The sequence below is a fragment of the Anomaloglossus baeobatrachus genome, chromosome 8 (genome assembly GCF_048569485.1).
Source record: "Anomaloglossus baeobatrachus isolate aAnoBae1 chromosome 8, aAnoBae1.hap1, whole genome shotgun sequence".
NCBI lineage: Eukaryota > Metazoa > Chordata > Amphibia > Anura > Aromobatidae > Anomaloglossus > Anomaloglossus baeobatrachus.
The window spans coordinates 74,732,675-74,754,012 of record NC_134360.1 but is presented as its reverse complement, the minus strand read 5'-3'; the positions used below and the strand labels follow the sequence as shown (position 1 = coordinate 74,754,012).

Below are 21,338 nucleotides of genomic sequence, written 5' to 3'. Positions count from 1 at the left end.
TGCAGGTCATTGCAGCTTAGGTATCCATGGTTACAACCACAAGTAACTAACTGTCTCTATCAGTGGATGTAACCATTGATACCTAAGCTGCAATGCCCTGCAGATGAGGTAAGAGGCATAGCTATATCAGGAGAACTATACATAACTATACATTTATAATTGCTAAGGTATTTGCTAGTATTATTATTATAACGCCTACTATATATAAGGATAGGATCTTGGAGATGGGAACGCCCCTTTAACACCACATTTTCACCAGTTTAACAAATGTGCATTTTGGTGCCATGCGCATAATTTGTATGTCTTTCTGTTCTTCAAAAGTTGTGAGGTATGCATTGACCAGGAGCGTAACGATCCCGGTCGTAGGGTGCAGGAGGACCGACAACTTCACTGCCTGCTTCAGCTCGATGTGCATCCGAGGACACACATTCAGCTGGAATGGATTGCAGCACAGAGACCCGTCAGGTCCCTGCACCGCAATACATGCTGCAAGCCAAAAGAGAAGCCAGAAGCTGACGTTGGTGATACCGTGACTAGGGGCGCATGACAGTGATGTCATGTGTCACTATAGCAGGCACTCCGATGTCAGCTGGCGGCCACTGTGCCAGATATAGAGGAGGACACCACGAGACGTGGGAGCTGGAGAAGGTGAGTAGATTTTTTTTTCTTGCGTTAAAGACGGAATGAAGACATATATACCAGGAGGGACCCAGAATAGGGCCATATATTCCAAAATGGGAGACATATATACGAGGATCGTGATCTATATATACCAAGATGGGAACATATTCACCAGGATTGGGCCATATATACCATTATAGGGGACATATATACCAGGATGGGGACCTATATTTACCAAGATGGGGACATACCAGGATAGAAGACATATATACCAGTATAGGGAACATATATACCAGGATGAGGACCTATATATACCAAGATGGGGACATATTCACCAAGATGGGGCCATATATACCAGTATGGGGGACATATATTCCAGGATAGGGGACATATATACCAGTATAGGGCACATTTCTACCAGGTTGGGGGACCTATATATACCAAAATGGGGACATATTCACCAGAATGGGGGCCATATATACCAGGATGGGGGACATTAGTGCAGGATGGGGGACATTAGTGCAGGATGGGGGACATTACTAGATATTGGGGTGGGGTTGGGAACTCTGTCTCTTTATAGGATTTAGAATGCTACAAGGACCCAAACATTTGACCAACATACAGGGGTGAGAAGGTCCAAATTGGCATTAACCCATACAAAATAATGTTTCTAAACTTGACCAAAGTAGAATTGACCCCTTTACGACCTTGGATGTACTTGTGGCCGTGTCTGCTGTTTTAATTTTTCCCCACACATATCAGCTAATCTGATCAGCTGATGTCCAGCTAAAGGTGTGGGTGGGCGATTATGGGTCACCGATGAGTTGTCTTGACAACTGGGGGTGAACTAATGACTCCTGTCGCTGTCATAACAAAGTTCCTGTGATCGCCGGCACTTACAGGAGAGTGGCTTTTCTGCGGTTCAGAGGGATGCCGACACTGAAGCATCGCTCTAATCTTCAGAAGTGATTGGACTGTGCAGGTACAACGTTCTCTAAGGGGACTAGTAAAAATCAATAAAAAATAAAAGAAAGTTTTTAAATATATAAAAAAATAAAAAAACTGCAAAACTTCAAATCACCCCCCTCTTGCCCCATTAAAAATATACACATATTTGGTATCACTGAGTTCAGAAATGCCCGATCTATCAAAAATAAAATGAAATGATCTGATCGACAAAGGGTGTTTTGAGAAAAAAAACCCTCCAGAATTATTTTTTTGGTCGCTGCAACATTGCATTAAAATGTAGTAACAGGTGATCAAAACATTGCATCTACCCAAAGATGGTATAAATAAAAGCGTCAGCTCAAGACGCAAAAAATAAGCCATCACTGAGCCCCAGACCCAAAAAATGAGAACACTGCGGCTCTTGGAAAATGGTGACAAACGTGGATTTTCTTTTTTTAAATTCTATTTTTTTTCACCACTTCGATAAAAGTAAAACTATACATGTTTGGTATCTATGGACTCGTACTGATGTGGGGAGTCATAATACCAGGTCTGTTTTACCATATAGTGAACATGGTAAATAAAAGACCCAAAAATTGTGGAATTGCACCTATTTTTGCAATGTGACCGCACTTGGATTTTTTTTTTCCTTTTTTCAGTACAATATGGGGCAGAATGAATGGTGTCATTCAAAAGTTACACACGTCCCGCAAAAAACAAGCCCTCATATGGCTATATTGACAGAAAAAAAATATGGCTCTTGGGAGAAGGGGAGGAAAAAACAAAAAAACAGAAATTCGAAGGGGTTAAGTCTAACTGAGCTGAGACTCAGAGGCTTATAGAGTGTGAGGGATAGTGAAATGTCGCCTGACGTTGCGATATTGTCGCCCCAGCTGCGCCAACACCCGATAGAAACAACAGAACGTAATGCGCTCCAGTAGCCGCACTATTCTGATCCTGTGCGGACGCCGTACCTACGTAGCTACAGCCAATCATCTTCCTTTTCACATGGAACACATACCTCCGCCTTGCTACAGGACTGCTGATTGGCTGCTCGCTTGCTGAGTTTCCCCGGCTCAGTCAGTCGCGTGTGGCCGCCAAAACATGAGTGTGAGCTGTGGAGAGCAGTCCGGGCCGTGAGCCGCAGCGCTGCGGTGAGTGCCGGCTACATTGTGCGGTGTGTGTATTTTTCTCACAATTCTTACATGCTCGTCATAGGACATGGCTGCCGGGCTGTGCACAGAGCAGTGTGTGCTTGTGTCCTGGGGTATGAGGATGGCACACCTGGCAGTGTTACCCCAGAGCTGCACGTAATGCACACCGAGCCGGTCATTAGTAGGCTGCGGTCACACATAGCTATTTTTAATGCAATAATTACAAAAACGCTTAGTTCTGCCACATTTACAAAATGACAAGAAAATGGTACAAGTGAACGCAAATCTACGACGGGACGTCTGCAGCCAGTGTTACTGGGGGTCATCAGCTGTGTGTGTCACCTGTGGGGTCATCTGCTGTGTGTGTGTGTGTGGGGGGGGGGGGTCAGCTGTGTGGGGTCATCTGCTGTGTTGTGGCCCATCAGCGGGGGGGGGTCACTTGTGGTGTCATCAGTTGTGGGTTCACATATGGAGTCAGCTGTGTGGGGTCATCTGCTGTGTTGTGGCCCATCAGCGGGGGGGGGGTCACTTGTGGTGTCATCAGTTGTGGGTTCACATATGGAGTCAGCTGTGTGGTGTCATCTGCTGTGGGGTCATCAGCTGTGGGGTGGGTCATCTGTGGTGTCATATATGGAGTCGGCTGTGGGGTGTCATCTGCTGGGGAAGGGGTCAACTGTGGGGTCACCTATGGAGTCAGCTTTGTGGGGGTCATTAGCTGTGGTGGGAAGGGGTCAACTGTGGTGTCACCTATAAAATCAGCTGTGTGCAGTCATCTGTGGTGTCACCTATGAAATCAGCTGTGAGGGGGGGTCATCTGTGGTGTCACCTATGAAATCAGCTGTGTGCAGTCATCTGTGGTGTCACCTATGAAATCAGCTGTGAGGGGGGAGTCATCTGTGGTGTCACCTATGAAATCAGCTGTGAGGGGAGTCATCTGTGGTGTCACCTATGAAATCAGCTGTGAGGGGAGTCATCTGTGGGGTCACCTATGAAATCAGCTGTGTCGGGGGGGTCATCTGTGGGGGGTCATCTGTGGGGTCACCTATGAAATCAGCTGTGGGGGCGGTTAGCTGTGGGGTCATCAGCTGTGGGGTTACCTATGGAGTCATCTGTGTGGGATCATCAGCTGTGGGGGAGTCACCTATGGAGTCAGCTGTGGTTTCACCTATGAAATCACCTGTGTGGGGGTCATCAGCTGTGGGGGGGTCATCTGTGGGGTCACCTATGAAATCAGCTGTGTGGGATCATCAGCTGTGGGGGTTACCTGTGGAGTCAGCTATGAGGGGCCATCAGCTGTGTGGTGGGGGGTGTCATCTGTGGTATCAGCTGTGTGTGTGGGGGGGGTCACCTGTTCAGTCAGCTGTGGGAGGGTCATCTGTGGTGTCTTCAGCTGTAGGGTCACCTATGGAGTTAGCTCTGTGGGGTGATCTGTGGTGTCATCAGCTGTGGGGTCATCTATGGAGTCAGTTGTGGGGTCACCTGTGGGTGCAGCACCACTGACAGCCCCCATCACGCTTCAGCCACGGCTGTCGTGGAGTTTCTAGTTCAGGCCCAAAACACATTTGTTTTTAGGTGAAGCAGGAGGACTACGTCTGATTTCTATTTGATCAGGATTTTTTAATTTTTTTTTTTTTTTGTTTTGTATTAAAAAAAAAAAAAAAAGTTGTAAATTTTGGTCTTTTACTTCTGTTCTAAAAACAGCATTGAACAGAAATGTGACCAACCCGATTCGGACCCCTCTGCTTCCATTTCTTTCAGTCAGATCGATCCATTTGGGTTTGTTTGTTCCTGAAATGAAAAAAAAAAGACAAACGACCTTCCAATATGAATTGGAGCCTATTTTGCAGTTTTTTGTTTCAGTTCATTATTACATTTGCGCCTGTTTTTAGTGCTTTGCACCTTTTTGTTTGCACCACATTCATCAGTTCTTTTCCATTTTTTTTGTCTTTCATGTATCTGCCTTTTTTGTTTTTTTTTCGTTAAGTTCTTGTTTTTGCTTTTATCAGTTGCAACTTTTTGAAAAGTGTTAATTTTCTCACAGATTTATTCCATTTTCCAGCCCCAGTTCGCCTGGTAATTTCTGCTTCAATTTAGCGGAACCTGACACTTTTCCCACTAAAACATTACTGAACTGGTAGAAAAAAATAAATTAGGAGTATTTTTTTAATTCATGTAATATTCATGAACCACATTCACCATGTTGATGAATTTGGTACAAAATAATAGAACAAATACCACAAGATGAGTCGGGCCCTATGTGTTATTTTCTTATTGTTTTCAGTGGGGAAATCTAAGGTAGTCAAGGGCAAAGGGGCGCGAGCATTGGCGGTGGGGGTGGGGTATGTGTGCGAGCATTGGCGTCGGGGGGGGGGGGTGCGAGCATTGGCGTTGGGGTGGGGGGCCCGCATTAGCGAGGGGGAGGGGGGGCACGCGCGGGCATTGGCGTCGGGGTGCCCGTGCGGCCATGGCAACGGCCGTCTTTTTGCTTTGAGTGCAATCTGACAGACCAATGCACGATGTTTGGGCCATGCACGTGTCCAATTTATTTATTGCTCAGACCAAGTCTGTCTGGGGAAAAAAATCACAGCGTTCACGAAGTTCCCTTTAAATTGGATCGCTGGGTTCATGGGAAAAAAATTGAATGACATCTGAGTGTGGTCCAATTTTCACGGGTTGACAGAATGTAGAATCCCCCCCCCCCTCCCTCCATCTTCTCCACATTCCAGAAAATGTGACCATACTCTGTTCAAAATTCATACCGTGTGCTGGCACTGACTGACAGCCAGGTCTAATGCTGTCAGTCAGTGCATGTGGGGGGCGATAACAGCCATCACTTCCCATATACTGACTGATCCCATTCTGCCCCCATGACTGTAAGCCGAATGCTGCTGGGAGGGATAAAGTTTAATTTCCTCCCGGCAGCAAGGCTATCTGTTTGCCCCTCTGTACATTCAGTTTCATGTAACATTATTATCTGCTAAAACTTCATTTCCCTGGAGCATTTTCAGATACTAAAAAGATTTTAGACCCTCATGTCAGTGACTAATAAAAGGTAAAATATCACAGACAGAAGAGTCACAAGATACTATCAAAGGGCGCACGTTAAAATAGCTTAAGCGAGAGCGCGGAGTCTGATCTCCCTATACACCCTGAATCACCGCTAAGTAATGAGCATCGAGACCATAACGGACATTATTCAGCCTTCCTTACCGCAGAGATTGGCATCCTAGACAAATAAACAATATGGAGCCCCCCTCCAAATTCGATTTGCCCTGCCAGTGCTGTAATGTGCACCTAACTAGTAAAACAAAGCTGCCAAGGCAAAATGGCCAAGTGACCCCTTCAATGTATCCATCAGATTCCATAGGATATATGCAATATTTCAATAACGTCACTTCAAGTCAGACAATGATTTGCTCATAGGTAAGATACTAATCTAAAAAAAATCCAGATATCCTTATCCCACCCCAAACAGCGCAATATTTTTAAAGCACCACTCCAGCATTTTTTTATATTTTTTTTTCAGCACTGGAAGGCGAGTATAAGCCCCGTCTTATACTATCCCTCTGACAAATTGATTCTTTTTCGGCAATGCTCAGGTCCTGCACCGCCATCTTGTGCCAGAATTCAGAATTTACGTCACAAACTCTCAATAAAAGTCTATGAGAGCCAGGATTAGGCCAGAAGGAGGCTCCAGTAGACTTGTATTGAGTTGTGACCGCTGACAGAAAAAAAATTTGTCTGCAAAGATAGACCGCCCATTTAAGAAAAACCTTAAAAACTTCTTCTTTTTTTTTTTTAATCAGATTCTAAAGATTGTGCTCTGTTTATTGTTGCAGGGGTCCGGCTGGCACAGTATGTCAATAAACCCCCTGTTTACTACAAAGAAAAGGGACCTCTCGGAGTTATACAGGGCAAATCGAGTCAATGCCAGCTCCTCCTCTACAATACAGCCGAGTGTCCGTTCTTCCTGCAATGATCAAGGAACATATCCTCCATCAAAGCGTTACTGTTCAAGAAGTATTACCGAGTCCAACACGATGGAGGACATTTTTGGTGACGGGGAAGATTTCACGGCTGATGATTTGGAAGAAATTGACATCATAGCCTCTCAGGCTTATACACAGGACTTGGGGGCGGCTAGCATACATGCAAATCATGTGCAAGACAACGCCGTATTAAGCAATCGACAGACGTCATCCTTTCTACTGCCACAAAGACCGGCACCGACAAAACGAGGAAGAGTTGCTTTGAGTACGTATTAAATTGGAAAATGTTTATGTACATATCACCACTAGTGATGAGCGGGCACTACCATGCTCGGGTGCTCAGTACTTGTAACTAATGATGAGCGGGTACTACCATGCTCGGGTGCTCTGTACTCGTAACTAGTGATGAGCGGGCACTACCATGCTCGGGTGCTCAGTACTCGTAACTAATGATGAGCGGGTACTACCATGCTCGGGTGCTCTGTACTCGTAACTAGTGATGAGCGGGCACTACCATGCTCGGGTGCTCGGTACTCGTAACTAGTGATGAGTGAGCACTACAATGCCTGGGTGCTCGGCGCTGTACAGTTGATGGAGCTGTGCTGTTCGACTACGCAGCTAGGCACCTCCGTCCGGCATCGGGAATAGCTGATCAGCAGCAGTGCTAGGTATACCACTACCAATCTGATATTGATGACCTATCCAGAGGATAGGTCATAAATATAAAAGTACCAGAGAAACCCTTTATTTGATAATGTAGAGCTAAATTTCAGGAAGGATAGGGTCATGTACGGCTGTGAGCACGCTTTCTCAGCCTGATTGCACACAGCACAATCTGATAATTGCTATACAATACCTTAATCTTGGCATTTGCCCCATTATCACATTCTGCCTTCACATACCGGAGTATAAGGCACTTGACAGTCACTTTAAAGGGGTTGTCTGGGATTTTTCAAAAAAATAGGTTTAGGGCAGTAAGGCTATGTGCACACGTTGCGTTTTTTTCAGTGCAGAAAAAAACGCACCCTCTGGCAGAGGGGACAATTGTAAACAATGCGTTTTTGGGAAAAAACGCATGCGTTTTTCGTGCGTTGTTCATGTGTTTTTCATGCGTTTTCTTCAGGGGCGTTTTTGACCACATGATCCAGTGACAGTGCCACGGTACATCCAGTACAGAGTGCCAGCCTTCCTGCAGAGATGTGAGTGTTGTCCACAGGAGAACGCAGCTGCCCATGCCCACGATTTGGGTTCAGGCTGCTGTGGACTTGCTCTATTCTATGTGCAGAGAACATTCTTGTCTCCGCAGCATAAATTGACATGCTGAGGCTCGGGAAGCCGCGCCACAGGTCAGTTTATGCTGCGGAGAAAAGAAGCCCAGTGGGCACGGGATTTCTAAAAATCCTTCCACTGTACTTCTACTGCACAACGCAGCGTTATGGACGCAGGGAAAACACTCTGCGCCCATAACGCTGCAAACCCTGATTGTGGGCACACAGCCAGAAATGTGTCAATGGATGTCAAACACATATATAACGTCCCACCCCCCTGCATATTCTAAGCTGGCGCCCTTTAGTGCCTTTCATGTGGCACTAAAGGGTGCCTAGCCTTGTATTTAGCCCCAAAAAAAAAATAATTAAAATAAATCACGTGGGGTCCCCCCTATTTTTGATAGCCAGTCGGGGTAAAGCAGACAGCTGTAGCCTGCAAACCACAGCTGACAGCTTCATCTTGTCTGGTGATCAATTTGGAGGGCTCCCCAAGCTGTTGTTTTTTTTATTTTTTTTATTTATAAATAATAAAAAAAAAAAAACGTGGGGTCCCTCCAAATTAGATCACCAGCCAAGGTGAAGCTGACAGCTGGGGTCTGGTATTCTCAGGATGGGAAGAGCCATGGTTATTGGACTCTTCCCAGCCTAAAAATAGCAGGCCGCAGCCGCCTCAGAAGTGGCGCATCCATTAGATGCGCCAATCCTGGCGCTTCGTCCCAACTCATCCCGTTGCCCTGGTGCGGTGGCAAACGGGGTAATATATGGGGTTGATGCCAGATGTGTAATGTCACCTCGCATCAAGCCCAGCAATTAGTGATGTCACGGCGTCTATTTGATACCAGACATAACTAATTGACAGTAATAGCAAAAAAATTGACAACAAAAAAAAAAAATTTCTTCATCGTTCCTATGGGAGACCCAGACCATGGGTGTATAGCTTCTGCCTCCGGAGGACACACAAAGTACTACACTAAAAAGTGTAGCTCCTCCCTCCGAGCATATACACCCCCTGGATAACCAAATATAGCCAGTTCAATGCTTTGTGTTCAGGAGGCACACATCCACACATGCATTCTCATCTGATTTTTGATTTTAAAGAGTTTGAAGAAAAGTGGGTCCAAGCCTGGACCCCCGGCATGTCCCTTCTCACCCCACTGTGTCGGCGGTGTTGTTAAGGTTGATTTCAGGGCTGGAGCCTTACATGCCGCGCTCCTTCACCATCCCTCGGGCTCTGGCTTGAAGTGGGAGCCAGCACGGTTCTCACTGCCTTGCAGGAGACCGGTCTCCATCCGCAGCCCTTTCAGGATCCTGCCGGACGAAGCACTCATCCCTCAGGGACCTGGCCCTGCGTCTCACAAGCTAAGTATTGAGACGTTATTGTCAGGGGGGTCCCTTGCACTTTAATGTTGGGGAGAGTGTGTTATTTAACCTTTGTGACATTTCCGGCCGGTTCTCTGGTTTTCACCAGAGAACCGCGCCGAGGGTGCCTGCGCGCCGGCCGCATTGTAAAATTTAGGCCCCGGCTTCGCCTGAGGCCTAGTTTCGTTTTCACTGCCCCTGCATGTCAGTCATGCAAGGGGACAGTGCGGCTCCGCCCACCGGCCGTTCGGCACAGGGGAGGACACTCCTCTCTGAGGAGATGTTTCCCTCCCCTGTATATCTCCTTGGCCCTCCCGATCCCGCTCTTTCACTAAGCCCCGCCCCCTCTCCTCGCTCCGGCGCCATTTTATCAGCGTTCTCACACTGATCGGCGCTGGCTGCAGCATCTCTGCTAATCTGTCTGGGGGTCCGAGCTGTGGGATCCGGAGGGCACACAAACGGTCTGGTAAGCCACAACCTTGGTTGTGGACTTTCTTATACACTCTGGGGGTCATTCTGGCAGAGCCCCCACCTCAGCAGCATGTCTCACACTAGGAGCAAGGCTGCAAGGCTGTACTCCATATGCACTGCATGTAAGCTCGTACTGCCTGAACCGAGCACATATCCACATTGTGATGCCTGCTCTAACATGGTGGTGCCTCAGCCTGGAGTCTCCCCAGTGGTCCCTCCGGCTGCTCCGGCCCCGGTGGCTGAACCCCCGGCTTGGGTAGCATCGTTTTCTAATGCTATCTCCCAGTCCTTTGCCGACTCCATGGGAGAGTTGTCCCGGACTCTGCTGAGCATGCATCAGCCCCCTTCTCAGGGCGCCTCTGCTGCTTCGGCTCGCTCTCCAGAGCTCACAGAGGATTCTTCATCTGCTCCCAGACCCTGTCCTCCTAAAAGGAGACGCAGGGTCCCCTCTACTTCCTCGTCCCGCGGCTCTGATTCACAAGCTGACTCGCAGGACGAGGAGGATGTCTTTTCTAGGGGCTCGTACGCTACCTCCATGTGCCCCATTGATCTGACCGAGGGTGACGCAGATGTTAGTGATTTAATTGCGTCCATTAATTCTGTACTGGACCTCAATCCGCCAGTATCAGAGGAACAACCCTCTCTGGCAGAAAAGCACCAGTTTACCTTGCCTAAGAGAACAAGGAGTGTGTTCTTTAACCACTCCAGTTTTCAGGCCACTGTGACCAAGCCCAGGGCCTGTCCTGACAAACGCTTCCCAAAACGTAGTTCTGATGACCGTTTTCCTTTTCCACCAGAGGTGGTCAAGGAGTGGGCTCACTCACCAAAGGTAGACCCTCCGGTGTCTAGACTCTCAGCCCGGACAGTTGTGCCAGTGGCTGATGACACCTCACTTAAGGATCCCACTGACCGCCAGGTTGACCTTCTGGCCAAATCTGTATATGAGGCGGCAGGGGCCTCGTTCTCCCCATCTTTTGCAGCAGTGTGGGCTCTCAAAGCCATCTCTGCTTCTCTAGAGGAGATGCATTCCCTCGCCAGGGAATCTATGCCTGAAATGGTTGCCTTAACTTCCCAGGCTTCAGCCTTTTCAGCCTACGCCATGTCTGCCATGCTGGAGGCTTCTCACCGCACTGTGGTGGCTTCGGCTAATTCCCTCGCTATCCGCAGGATCTTGTGGCTTCGAGAGTGGAAGGCAGACGCTTCTTCAAAGAAGTACCTTGCTGGGCTCCCATTTGCTGGGTCCAGGCTGTTCGGTGAACAACTGGATGAGATTATTAAGGAAGCTACTGGCGGGAAGAGTACTTCCTTGCCACAGACTAAAACCAGGAAACCTGTCCAGGGCAGGAACCAGTCGAGGTTTCGTTCCTTTCGTTCCTCTAACTGGTCATCCTCTAAGCCCTCGGCCTCGTCCACTAACTCAGCCAAGGACCAGAAGCCCAACTGGCGCACGAAGCCGCGTCCTCAGAAGTCCGCAGGAGCTGCTGCCACCAAGGCAGCCTTCTCTTGACTATCTGGCCGAGCCAGCAACGTCCTTGGTCGGTGGCAGGCTCTCCCACTTTGGCGACGTGTGGTTTCAACACGTCTCCGATCAGTGGGTGCGGGATATCATCTCCCACGGCTACAGGATAGAATTCTCTTCCAGCCCGCCAAACAGATTTTTTCTGTCAATTCCCCCCTGCTCCAAGGCCGCCGCCTTCTCTCAGGCCGTGGCATCCTTGCAGGCCAACGGAGTATTTGTTCCCGCCAGGGAACGGTTCAGAGGTTTCTACTCAAATCTCTTCCTAGTCCCCAAAAAGGACGGTTCCTTCCGGCCCATCCTGGATCTCAAGCTTCTCAACAAGCATGTTCAGGTGCGGCATTTTCGCATGGAGTCTCTGCGATCAATCATTGCCTCAATGACCCAAGGAGATTTCCTGGCATCCATCGACATCAGAGATGCCTATCTGCATGTGCCAATTGCAGTTTCACAAAAGCGTTGGCTACGTTTTGCAATCGGAGAGGAACATTTCCAATTCGTGGCTCTCCCCTTCGGGTTAGCCACGGCCCCTCGAGTATTCACCAAGGTCATGGCAGCAGTGGTTGCGGTTCTGCACCTCCAGGGGTTGGCAGTGATTCCTTACCTGGACGACCTTCTAGTCAAGGCTTCATCCAGTGCAGACTGTCAGCGGAGTGTCTCGCTCACTCTCGCCACTCTTGTTCAATTCGGGTGGCTTGTCAATCTGCCCAAGTCCACTCTGACTCCGACCCAGAAACTCACGTACCTAGGGATGCAATTCGAGACTCTGCCGGCACTTGTCAAGCTGCCCTTAGTCAAACAGCAATCCCTCCATCTGGCGGTGCGCTCTCTGCTGAGGCCCCGCCGTCATTCCATCAGGGACCTAATGCAGGTGCTGGGTCAGATGGTGGCGTCAATGGAAGCGGTTCCCTTTGCCCAGTTCCATCTGCGTCCTCTGCAGCTGGACATTCTCCGCTGTTGGGACAAGCGGACTTCTTCCTTGCACAGGTTGGTGGCTCTGTCGCCACAGACCAGGAGCTCTCTTCAGTGGTGGCTTCGGCCCCTCTCTCTGTCTCAGGGACGCTCCTTCCGAATCCTGGCCCCGTCCTGGGTGATCCTCACCACGGATGCCAGTCTATCCGGCTGGGGAGCAGTATATCTCCACCACCGAGCACAGGGCACTTGGACTCCGTCCGAATCAGCCCTCTCGATCAATGTGCTGGAAATCAGAGCTGTGCTCCTAGCTCTCGTAGCCTTTCACCACCTGTTGGCGGGCAAGCACATTCGAGTCCAGTCAGACAACGCGACAGCAGTTGCCTACATCAATCACCAGGGCGGGACTCGCAGCCGCCTGGCAATGTTGGAGGTTCAACGCATCCTTCAGTGGACGGAGGACTCCAAGTCCACCATATCCGCAGTCCACATCCCAGGCGTAGAAAACTGGGAGGCGGATTATCTCAGCCGTCAAACCGTGGACAGCGGCGAGTGGGCTCTGCATCCGGCAGTGTTTCGGTCAATCTGCCGCAAGTGGGGCACTCCGGAAGTGGATCTAATGGCATCCCGGCACAACAACAAGGTCCCGGTTTACGTGGCTCGCTCCCACGATCCTCAGGCCTTTGCAGCGGACGCGCTGGTTCAGGATTGGTCCCAGTTTCGTCTGTCTTACGTGTTTCCCCCTCTAGCTCTCTTACCCAGAGTCCTGCGCAAGATCAGAATGGAGGGCCGTCGGGTCATCCTCATTGCTCCGGACTGGCCCAGGCGAGCTTGGTACCCAGACCTGCTTCATCTGTCCGTAGAGGTGCCGTGGCATCTCCCGGACAGCCCAGACCTTCTCTCACAAGGTCCATTTTTCCGCCAGAATTCTGCGGCTCTCAGATTGACGGCATGGCTCTTGAGTCCTATACCTTGACGACTTCCGGCATTCTTCCCGAAGTCATCTCCACCATGACTCAGGCTCGGAAGTCTTCCTCGGCCAAAATTTATCACAGGACTTGGAGAATTTTCCTGTCCTGGTGTCCGTCTTCCAGCCATGCCCCTTGGCCTTTTTCCTTGCCGGCCATCCTGTCCTTTCTACAGTCCGGTCTGCAGCTAGGACTATCCCTCAATTCCCTCAAGGGACAGGTCTCGGCTCTGTCAGTGTTGTTCCAGCGGCGTATCGCCCGGCTGGCTCAGGTGCGCACCTTTATGCAGGGCGCATCTCACATCATTCCACCTTACCGGCGGCCTTTGGATCCCTGGGACCTTAATCTGGTCCTCACGGCCTTGCAGAAACCCCCCTTTGAGCCTCTTAGGGAGGTTTCTTTGTTTCGTCTTTCACAGAAAGTCGTCTTTCTAGTGGCCATAACTTCCCTCAGGAGAGTCTCTGATTTAGCTGCTCTCTCTTCGGAGTCACCTTTTTTGGTTTTTCATCAAGACAAGGTGGTTCTCCGTCCGACTCCGGACTTTCTCCCTAAGGTGGTATCTCCTTTCCACCTTAACCAGGACATTTCATTGCCTTCCTTTTGTCCGGCTCCTGTTCATCGCTTTGAAAAAGCGTTGCATACTTTAGATCTGGTGCGGGCGCTCCGGATCTATGTGTCACGCACCGCTGTTCTTAGGCGGTGCACCTCTCTTTTTGTGCTGACCACAGGTCGGCGCAAGGGCCTCTCGGCTTCTAAACCGACCCTGGCTCGTTGGATTAGGTCGGCCAACTCTGATGCCTACCAGTGTACTCAAGTGCCTCCCCCGCCGGGGATCAAGGCACACTCGACCAGAGCTGTCGGTGCCTCTTGGGCTTTCAGGCACCAGGCTACGGCTCAGCAGGTCTGTCAGGCTGCCACTTGGTCTAGTCTGCACACCTTTTCGAAGCACTACCAAGTGCATGCTCATGCTTCGGCAGATGCGAGCTTGGGCAGACGCATCCTTCAGGCGGCTGTCGCCCATTTGTGAAGTTAGGTTTCGCCTACTTCTCAGTTTTTCTGTTTATTTCCCACCCATGGACTGCTTTGAGACGTCCCATGGTCTGGGTCTCCCATAGGAACGATGAAGAAAAAGAGAATTTTGTTTACTTACCGTAAATTCTTTTTCTTATAGTGCCGTAATGGGAGACCCAGCACCCTCCCTGTTGCCTGTTGGCAGTTTCTTGTTCCGCGTGTTATCACCGGCTGTTGTTGTAGACAGAGGCTCCGGTTGTTCCGGTTTTTTGCTCTATCTCTACTTGTGGGTGGCTATTCTCCTTCAGCTTTTGCAGTAAACTGGCTATATTTGGTTATCCAGGGGGTGTATATGCTCGGAGGGAGGAGCTACACTTCTTAGTGTAGTACTTTGTGTGTCCTCCGGAGGCAGAAGCTATACACCCATGGTCTGGGTCTCCCATTACGGAACTATAAGAAAAAGAATTTACGGTAAGTAAACAAAATTCTCTTTATTTGAAAAAACACTCCCCAAAAACATATCCTCTTTCACCAATTTATTGAAAAGAAAAAAAATTGGGTCCGCAATATCCATTTTTGACGTCCCACGTCGCCTCTGGACCTTCTAGAATATGGGGGGCACGCTCAGGGAACGTGTCCCCCATTTTCTAGTAGTGCAGACCCTCCATTTGAGTAGAGTGGGTGCAAAGAATCTGCACCCACTCTCCCCGGGTCACAGCTGTAGTGTGCCGAGCAGCAGCCAGCGCAGCTCACACTGAACACAGGAAGCCGTCAGCTGCTCGGCACATGTGACCGGCGCGCACTGTGAAGGAGGAGGGGGTCGCGGGGGATCAGCGCTGTGACAGGTACGGGGGTTACCGGGGGACACCGGGCGGGAATAGGAGGTGACTTGGCAGGGCCTGGGGAGCAGTTTTCTGTCGCATGTGTTATTGCACATGCGACAGAAACAGAGGAGTAGGGCGGCTGGTGCGCTGCTGTGCGCGCGGCCATGCTGGATTTTCGGGAGGGGGTCGGGGCGGGCACTTTGGCGACACTGGTGGCTTTCCTGAACTCTGCCAGGAAGTGAGGTCAACAGGAAACCTCTTGACCTCACTTCCAGGTAAAATGCCTGCGTTCTGTATGCCGATAAAGCATGCGGACCGCAACAAAAATGAAGCAAACTGCGGTGTAGCTGTGTTCTGACCCACATCATTGATTTCAATGGGGGGAGAACGCAGCTACAACGCACAAAAGAAGTGACATGCTGCTTCTTTTTCCGCACCGATTTTTGGCATCCAGAACGCTGCGTTTAGATACGCAGCGTGTGCATTGATTTTTCGGCTTTCTCATAGACTTTGCCGAGGAAGCTGAACGCATGCTATTTGGCACTGAAACGCAGCATTTCCGCGGGAAAAAACGCAACGTGTGCACATAGCCTAAATGTGTTTATGTTGATTGCAAAAAAAAATAACTCATTACTTGGGGTGCATACAGTGGCCACGGTATATGTTGGGAGCATTTCCCCACTTATTCTGCAGTGGTGCTATTCATCAGTCTGTTCCTCCGGCCTCTGTCTGTCAGGTATACCATTAGTTTAAGAAGGTTCAGCAGAATGGGTTCTCCTCTACAGAGGGTTACTCCAAAAAGAAATGTTACCCTGAAGTATAGAGGTTTTAACAATCTGTCCCTATATTGGCCGAATACCTCAACATCCATGCTGACTGTGGCCACTATCTGGTGTATACCTCCTCAGCTTATGCACCCGACAATGACCACAAAAGCAACGTATACCCAGCATTATTCAGTTCAGTTCTGTGTTGCTCCTGAAACATTCACATGTTGTATATTATTCATGTGACCACTGCAGACAATCAGTGGTCATATGTTGTGCATGCAGAATCTCCAAAAACACTAGTGATTGGCTGCAGTATGATTGATGATGTGATGTAAGCGCTGCAGGACAGTTAGTTGATAAATAGGCTGGAGGCAACAATCTCAGAAAGCACTCTAATGCCGATTTCATACTAGTGGAAACCTTTTGTTGTGGCGTTCTCTATTGTTTGTTTTTTTTTTTTTTTAATAAATTTATAAAGTTTAAGTGCACCAATCACCAGGATTTTCATATATAACATGAAGCCAGTGCTATAATGGCACTATCAGGCTGATTCTATACATACCTGTAGTGGTCAGCTCGGATATATAGGTTTTGAAAGCCAAGAAAGTAAAGTTTATAAAATCAGCAACTTCTTGAGTGACAGCAGCTGAGGATCAGATAATATCTGGGGGGTATTCATAGTTATCCCCTCCTTCTGTTAGAATTGGCATAAGTATTATACAAACAATTCACTTTTTCCCTTGAGGGACCTGTGTGAGGTCCCACCCATGTGACCAGAAGGGGCGGAGCCTCAGCCAACAGAGCTGGATAACAGAAGCAACATTTTTCTTTTGGCTAAAGCCCTGCCCCTTCTGGTCACATGGGTGTGACCTCACACAGGTCCCTCAAGGGAAAAAGTGAATTCTTTGTATAATACTTATGCTAATTCTAACAGAAGGAGGGGATAAATATGAATAGTCCCCAGGTATTATCTGATCCTCAGCTGCTGTCACTCAAAAAAGCTACTGATTTTATAAACTTTAGGTTTTGAAACCCAAGAAAGTAAACATCCGAGCTGACCACTACAGGTATGTACAGAAGCAGCCTGATGGTGCCAGTATAGCACTGGCTTTAGCTTATATAGGAAAATCCTGGTGGTTGGTTCCCTTTAAGTCCATTTGCCTGTAGGGGGAACTTATTTAACAAAAAAGTAAACCTCATTTTACTTTTTCAGACTCGCTTACTGATAATGAGACCCCCGCTGTTGGTGTTTTGCAGTCTGAACATGAAGATCTCAAGCTACAGGTATAGCATTACTATTATAATGGTGGGGTTTACTGCCAGATTTGATTTTGACTGATTTACTTACCTGAGGCTGACTTCAGACCCGCATTTTACAGATTATTTTGAGTGCCATCAGTGCCCCCCCTCAACAAATATTTATAATGTGTCCCATGGAAAGGTGATAAAGCTTTTTTTTCTACAAAATACTTTTAACTGTGTTGCCGTTAAGTCTGTGGTCTTGGACAACATTTCATAAGGGCCATAAGGAGAAAGCATCTTCACCCTGAAACTGAAATTATGGCTCGGCTATGAGCTGGGTCCTCCAGAGCAGGGGCGAAGTGATCAATGGAGGGATCAGGCCCTCCGGTGCAAGCAGCTTTCAACTAGATCTGTGTCCTCAGGTGCACATTCAGTTGACATTGTATTGCGGAGTGGAGAGTCACTGCTTTCCTGTACTGGTCTTTGTGCACAACCACCAGCCTATTAGAGGTCCTTGTGTCCTCGCTGCAGGCAGCGCATGACCTCACTGCTTTGTGCTGCCCATTTTTAATGGCTGTGGAGGATGAAGAGAACATTACTCTTCATGGGAGCAGCAGCAGGCAAGAAGAATCGTGTGTTTTCTTTGTCGCTCCATTGGGAGACCCAGACAATTGGGTGTATAGCTTCTGCCTCTGGAGGCCACACAAAGTATTACACTTTAAAAAGTGTAACCCCTCCCCTCTGCCTATACACCCTCCCGTGGACCACGGGCTCCTCAGTTTTATGCTTTGTGTGGAAGGAGGCACACATCCACTCATGAATTCTCAGACTTTTTATGTCGGTTGGAAGAAAAGAGGACCCCCACGGGGTCCCCGGCATGTTCCCTTCTCACCCCACTATGTCGGCGGTGTTGTTAAGGTTGAGGTACCCATTGCGGGTACAGAGGCTGGAGCCACATGCCGTCTCCTTCACCATCCCTTAGCGGCTCTGGGAGAAGTGGGATCCTGAGCGGTCTTCCATTTACTGGGACCGTGCTCCATCCGCAGCCCCTGAGGGAACCTGCCGGACCGGAGCCTCTTCAACCCCAGGGACCGGGCCCTGCAACTTAAAGGTACTCTGTATCCCTGTCGGGGATCGTACAGAGAGCGCACCTTCTTCCCGGGAGCCGCGGTACTTTTAGAACTGAGAAGGCCGGTGGACTTCCGCGCCGACCGTGCCTGCTTGTCGGCCGCGGCCTCAAATTTAGTCCCCGGCTTCACCGGGGCCTAGTCACAAAAATCCCGCCCCCTGGCCTGCCTGTCAGGGGTAAGGGCGGGTTCTCCGGCATGACGTCGGAGTTGAGGGCTGGAGCATCCTGCATGTCTTCCTCCCCCCTCACTGACCACTGTGGGGACCCCAGATTCCCGCTCTTGGCTGGCGCCGCCCCCGGCTCCACTCCTCCCCTGAGAGCTCCGGCGGCCATTTTCTGGCATTCTGCCGGTGGATGCTTCTCAGTGAACAGCTCAGCAGCTCCGGGGGATCCAAAGCAGGGAATCTGGAGGACACACTCCGCTCGTTAGCGGTCGGTAAGCCACACCGGTCACCCGGTGCTGGCCCCCCTGGGGTGCCGGTATAGATACATATATAATAGATATATATATCTGTTCGGTCAGTCCGTATACCTTGGTCCCTATATACCCTCAGTTGGTCACTCTCCTAGGAGACAACAGCATGTCGTCCACAAGGAGCAAAGCTACTAAGGCACAGGTTTTTTTCGCAGCCTGTACCTCTTGTGGGCCTATGTTGCCTGCGGGATCCACGTACCCTCACTGTGAGCAGTGTTCAACTCCTGCCACGCTTGCTCAGCCGGAGCCTCGGGCACTGGTGGGCCCCTCGGCTCAGGTAGACCCCCCTGCTCCCCCTGAACATGCAGGGACAGTGTCACAGGGGTTGGCCTCTTTTGCTGAGAAACTCTCTGTCCCTTTTTCAATCCATGGCACAGTTTTTGGACAAATGGTCTTCTAGGCTCCTGGAGGCATTGCAATCCAGACCGGTCCCTTCACAGGCCCCGGTTCCTGTTAGCTTGTCTCCTCCAGGCCCCTCTCGGTCCGCGCCGCAGCGCGCTCCTAGGTTGGCCCCTAGGTCTCAGGCGGAGGACTCCTGCCCGGACCGCAGTCCCAGACCAGCAAAGCGGTCCCGCTGGGACTCTTCCCCGTCTTCCTCACGCTGCTCGGAGGACTCTCAGGAAGACGAGGCGGATGTGGGAGCTCAGGGCTCTGACCCTGACTTCGCCCTTAACTTTGATACACCTGAGGGGGATGCCTTAGTAAATGATCTTATCTCATCCATCAACCAGGTGTTGGATCTCTCTCCCCCGCCTCCTCCTGTGGAGGAGTCGGCTTCGCAGCAGGAGAAACACCAGTTTCGGTTCCCCAAACGTATGCGAAATACGTTTTTTGATCACTCTAACTTCAGGGATGCTGTCCAGAAGCCCAGGGCGGTCCCGGACAAGCGCTTTGCTAAAAGGCATACTGACACGCGTTATCCCTTTCAATCTGAAGTTGTTAAGGGCTGGTCTCACTTTCCCAAGGTGGATCCGCCAGTCTCCAAATTGGCTGCTAGATCCGTTGTGTCTGTTGCAGATGGCTCATCCCTGAAGGATGCCACTGACAGACAGAGCTCTTGGTGAAGTCCATCTATGAGGCCACGGGCGCGTCTTTCGCCCCGGCCTTTGCCGCTGTGTGGGCTCTTCAAGCGATCTCGGCTTGTCTGGCTGAGATTAATGCTGTCACACGGAATTCTGCTCCGCATGTTTCGTCTTTGACTTCCCAGGCGTCTGCCTTTTCCTCCTACGCCATGAACGCCGTCCTGGACTCCGCTAGCCGAACGGCTGTAGCATCCGCTAACTCCGTGGCAGTCCGCAGGGCCATGTGGCTGCGCGAATGGAAAGCAGACTGCTTATAAAAAGGTTTTTAACTGGTCTGCCTTTTTCTGGCGACCGTTTATTTGGCGAACGATTGGATGAGATTATTAAGGAATCCAAGGGAAAAGAATCCTCCTTACCCCAGTCCAGACCTAAGAAGCCTCCGCAACGAAAAATACAATCAAGGTTCGGTCCTTTCGTCCCTCCGCCAAGCCACAATCCTCCTCGTCCAACAGGCCGGAGAAAGGCCAGAGGAACTCCTATGCGTGGCGGTCCAAGTCACGCCCCCAAAAGGCCGCAGGAGGCACTGCCTCCAAGACGGCCTCCTCATGACTCCCAGCCTCCCCTAGCCGCATCCTCGGTCGGTGGCAGGCTCTCCCGCTTTGGAGACGCCTGGTGGCCACATGTTCAAGACCGATGGGTGAGAGACATTCTGTCTCAGGGTTACAGGATAGAGTTCAGCTGACGTCCTGCGGCTCGTTTCTTCAGAACCTCCCCACCCCCCGCTCAGGCCGATGCACTTTTCCAGGCAGTGGACGCTCTGAAGTCAGAAGGTGTTGTGATCCCCGTTCCCCTTCAGGAACGTGGTCGCGGTTTTTACTCCAACTTGTTCGTGGTGCCCAAAAAGGACGGGTCATTCCGTCCCGTTCTGGACCTCAAGCTACTCAACAGACATGTGAGAACCAGACGGTTTCGGATGGAATCTCTCCGCTCGGTCATCGCCTCGATGTCACAAGGAGACTTCCTAGCATCGATCGCCATCAAGGATGCTTATCTCCATGTGCCGATCGCACCCGAACATCAACGTTTCCTGCGTTTCGCCATCAGGGACGAACACCTCCAGTTCGTCGCATTGCCCTTCGGCCTGGCAACAGCCCCACGGGTTTTCACCAAAGTCATGGCATCCGTCGTGGCGGTCCTACACTCTCAGGGCCACTCGGTGATCCCCTACTTGGACGATCTCCTAGTCAGGGCCCCTTCTCGGGTGGCGTGTCAACAAAGCCTTACCGTCGCTCTGGCGACTCTCCAGCAGTTCGGGTGGATCATCAACTTCCCGAAATCCAAGTTGACACCAACCCAATCACTGACTTACCTTGGGATGGAGTTTCATACCCAGCCAGCGTTAGTCAAGCTACCGCGGGACAAACAGCTTTCTCTGCAGGCAGGGGTGCAATCACTTCTTCGGAGTCAATCACACCCCTTAAGGCGCCTCATGCACTTCCTGGGGAAGATGGTGGCAGCTATGGAGGCAGTGCCGTTTGCACAATTTCATCTACGGTCACTCCAATGGGATATTCTCCGCAAATGGGACAAGAGTGCGGCTTCCCTCGACAAGATCGTCTCTCTTTCCCTCGCGACCAAAACATCACTTCAGTGGTGGCT

General features: G+C 50.1%; 1 protein-coding gene across 2 annotated transcripts in view; it reads left to right on the top strand.

Moving 5' to 3' along the window:
* Positions 1-2,636: 2,636 nt before the first annotated feature.
* The window catches only part of ATRIP (ATR interacting protein), a 110,123-nt gene continuing 91,421 nt past the window's right edge, over positions 2,637-21,338 (top strand). Inside the window, exons 1-3 of one of the 2 annotated variants that reach the window (XM_075321795.1) lie at positions 2,637-2,723; positions 6,563-6,977; positions 17,025-17,095. In XM_075321795.1, coding sequence (XP_075177910.1) covers positions 6,581-6,977; positions 17,025-17,095 — 468 coding nt within the window. In that variant the 5' untranslated portion in view covers positions 2,637-2,723; positions 6,563-6,580. Of the gene's footprint in view, positions 2,747-6,562; positions 6,978-17,024; positions 17,096-21,338 lie in introns of both variants that reach the window. The other variant, XM_075321796.1, reaches the window with a different exon arrangement.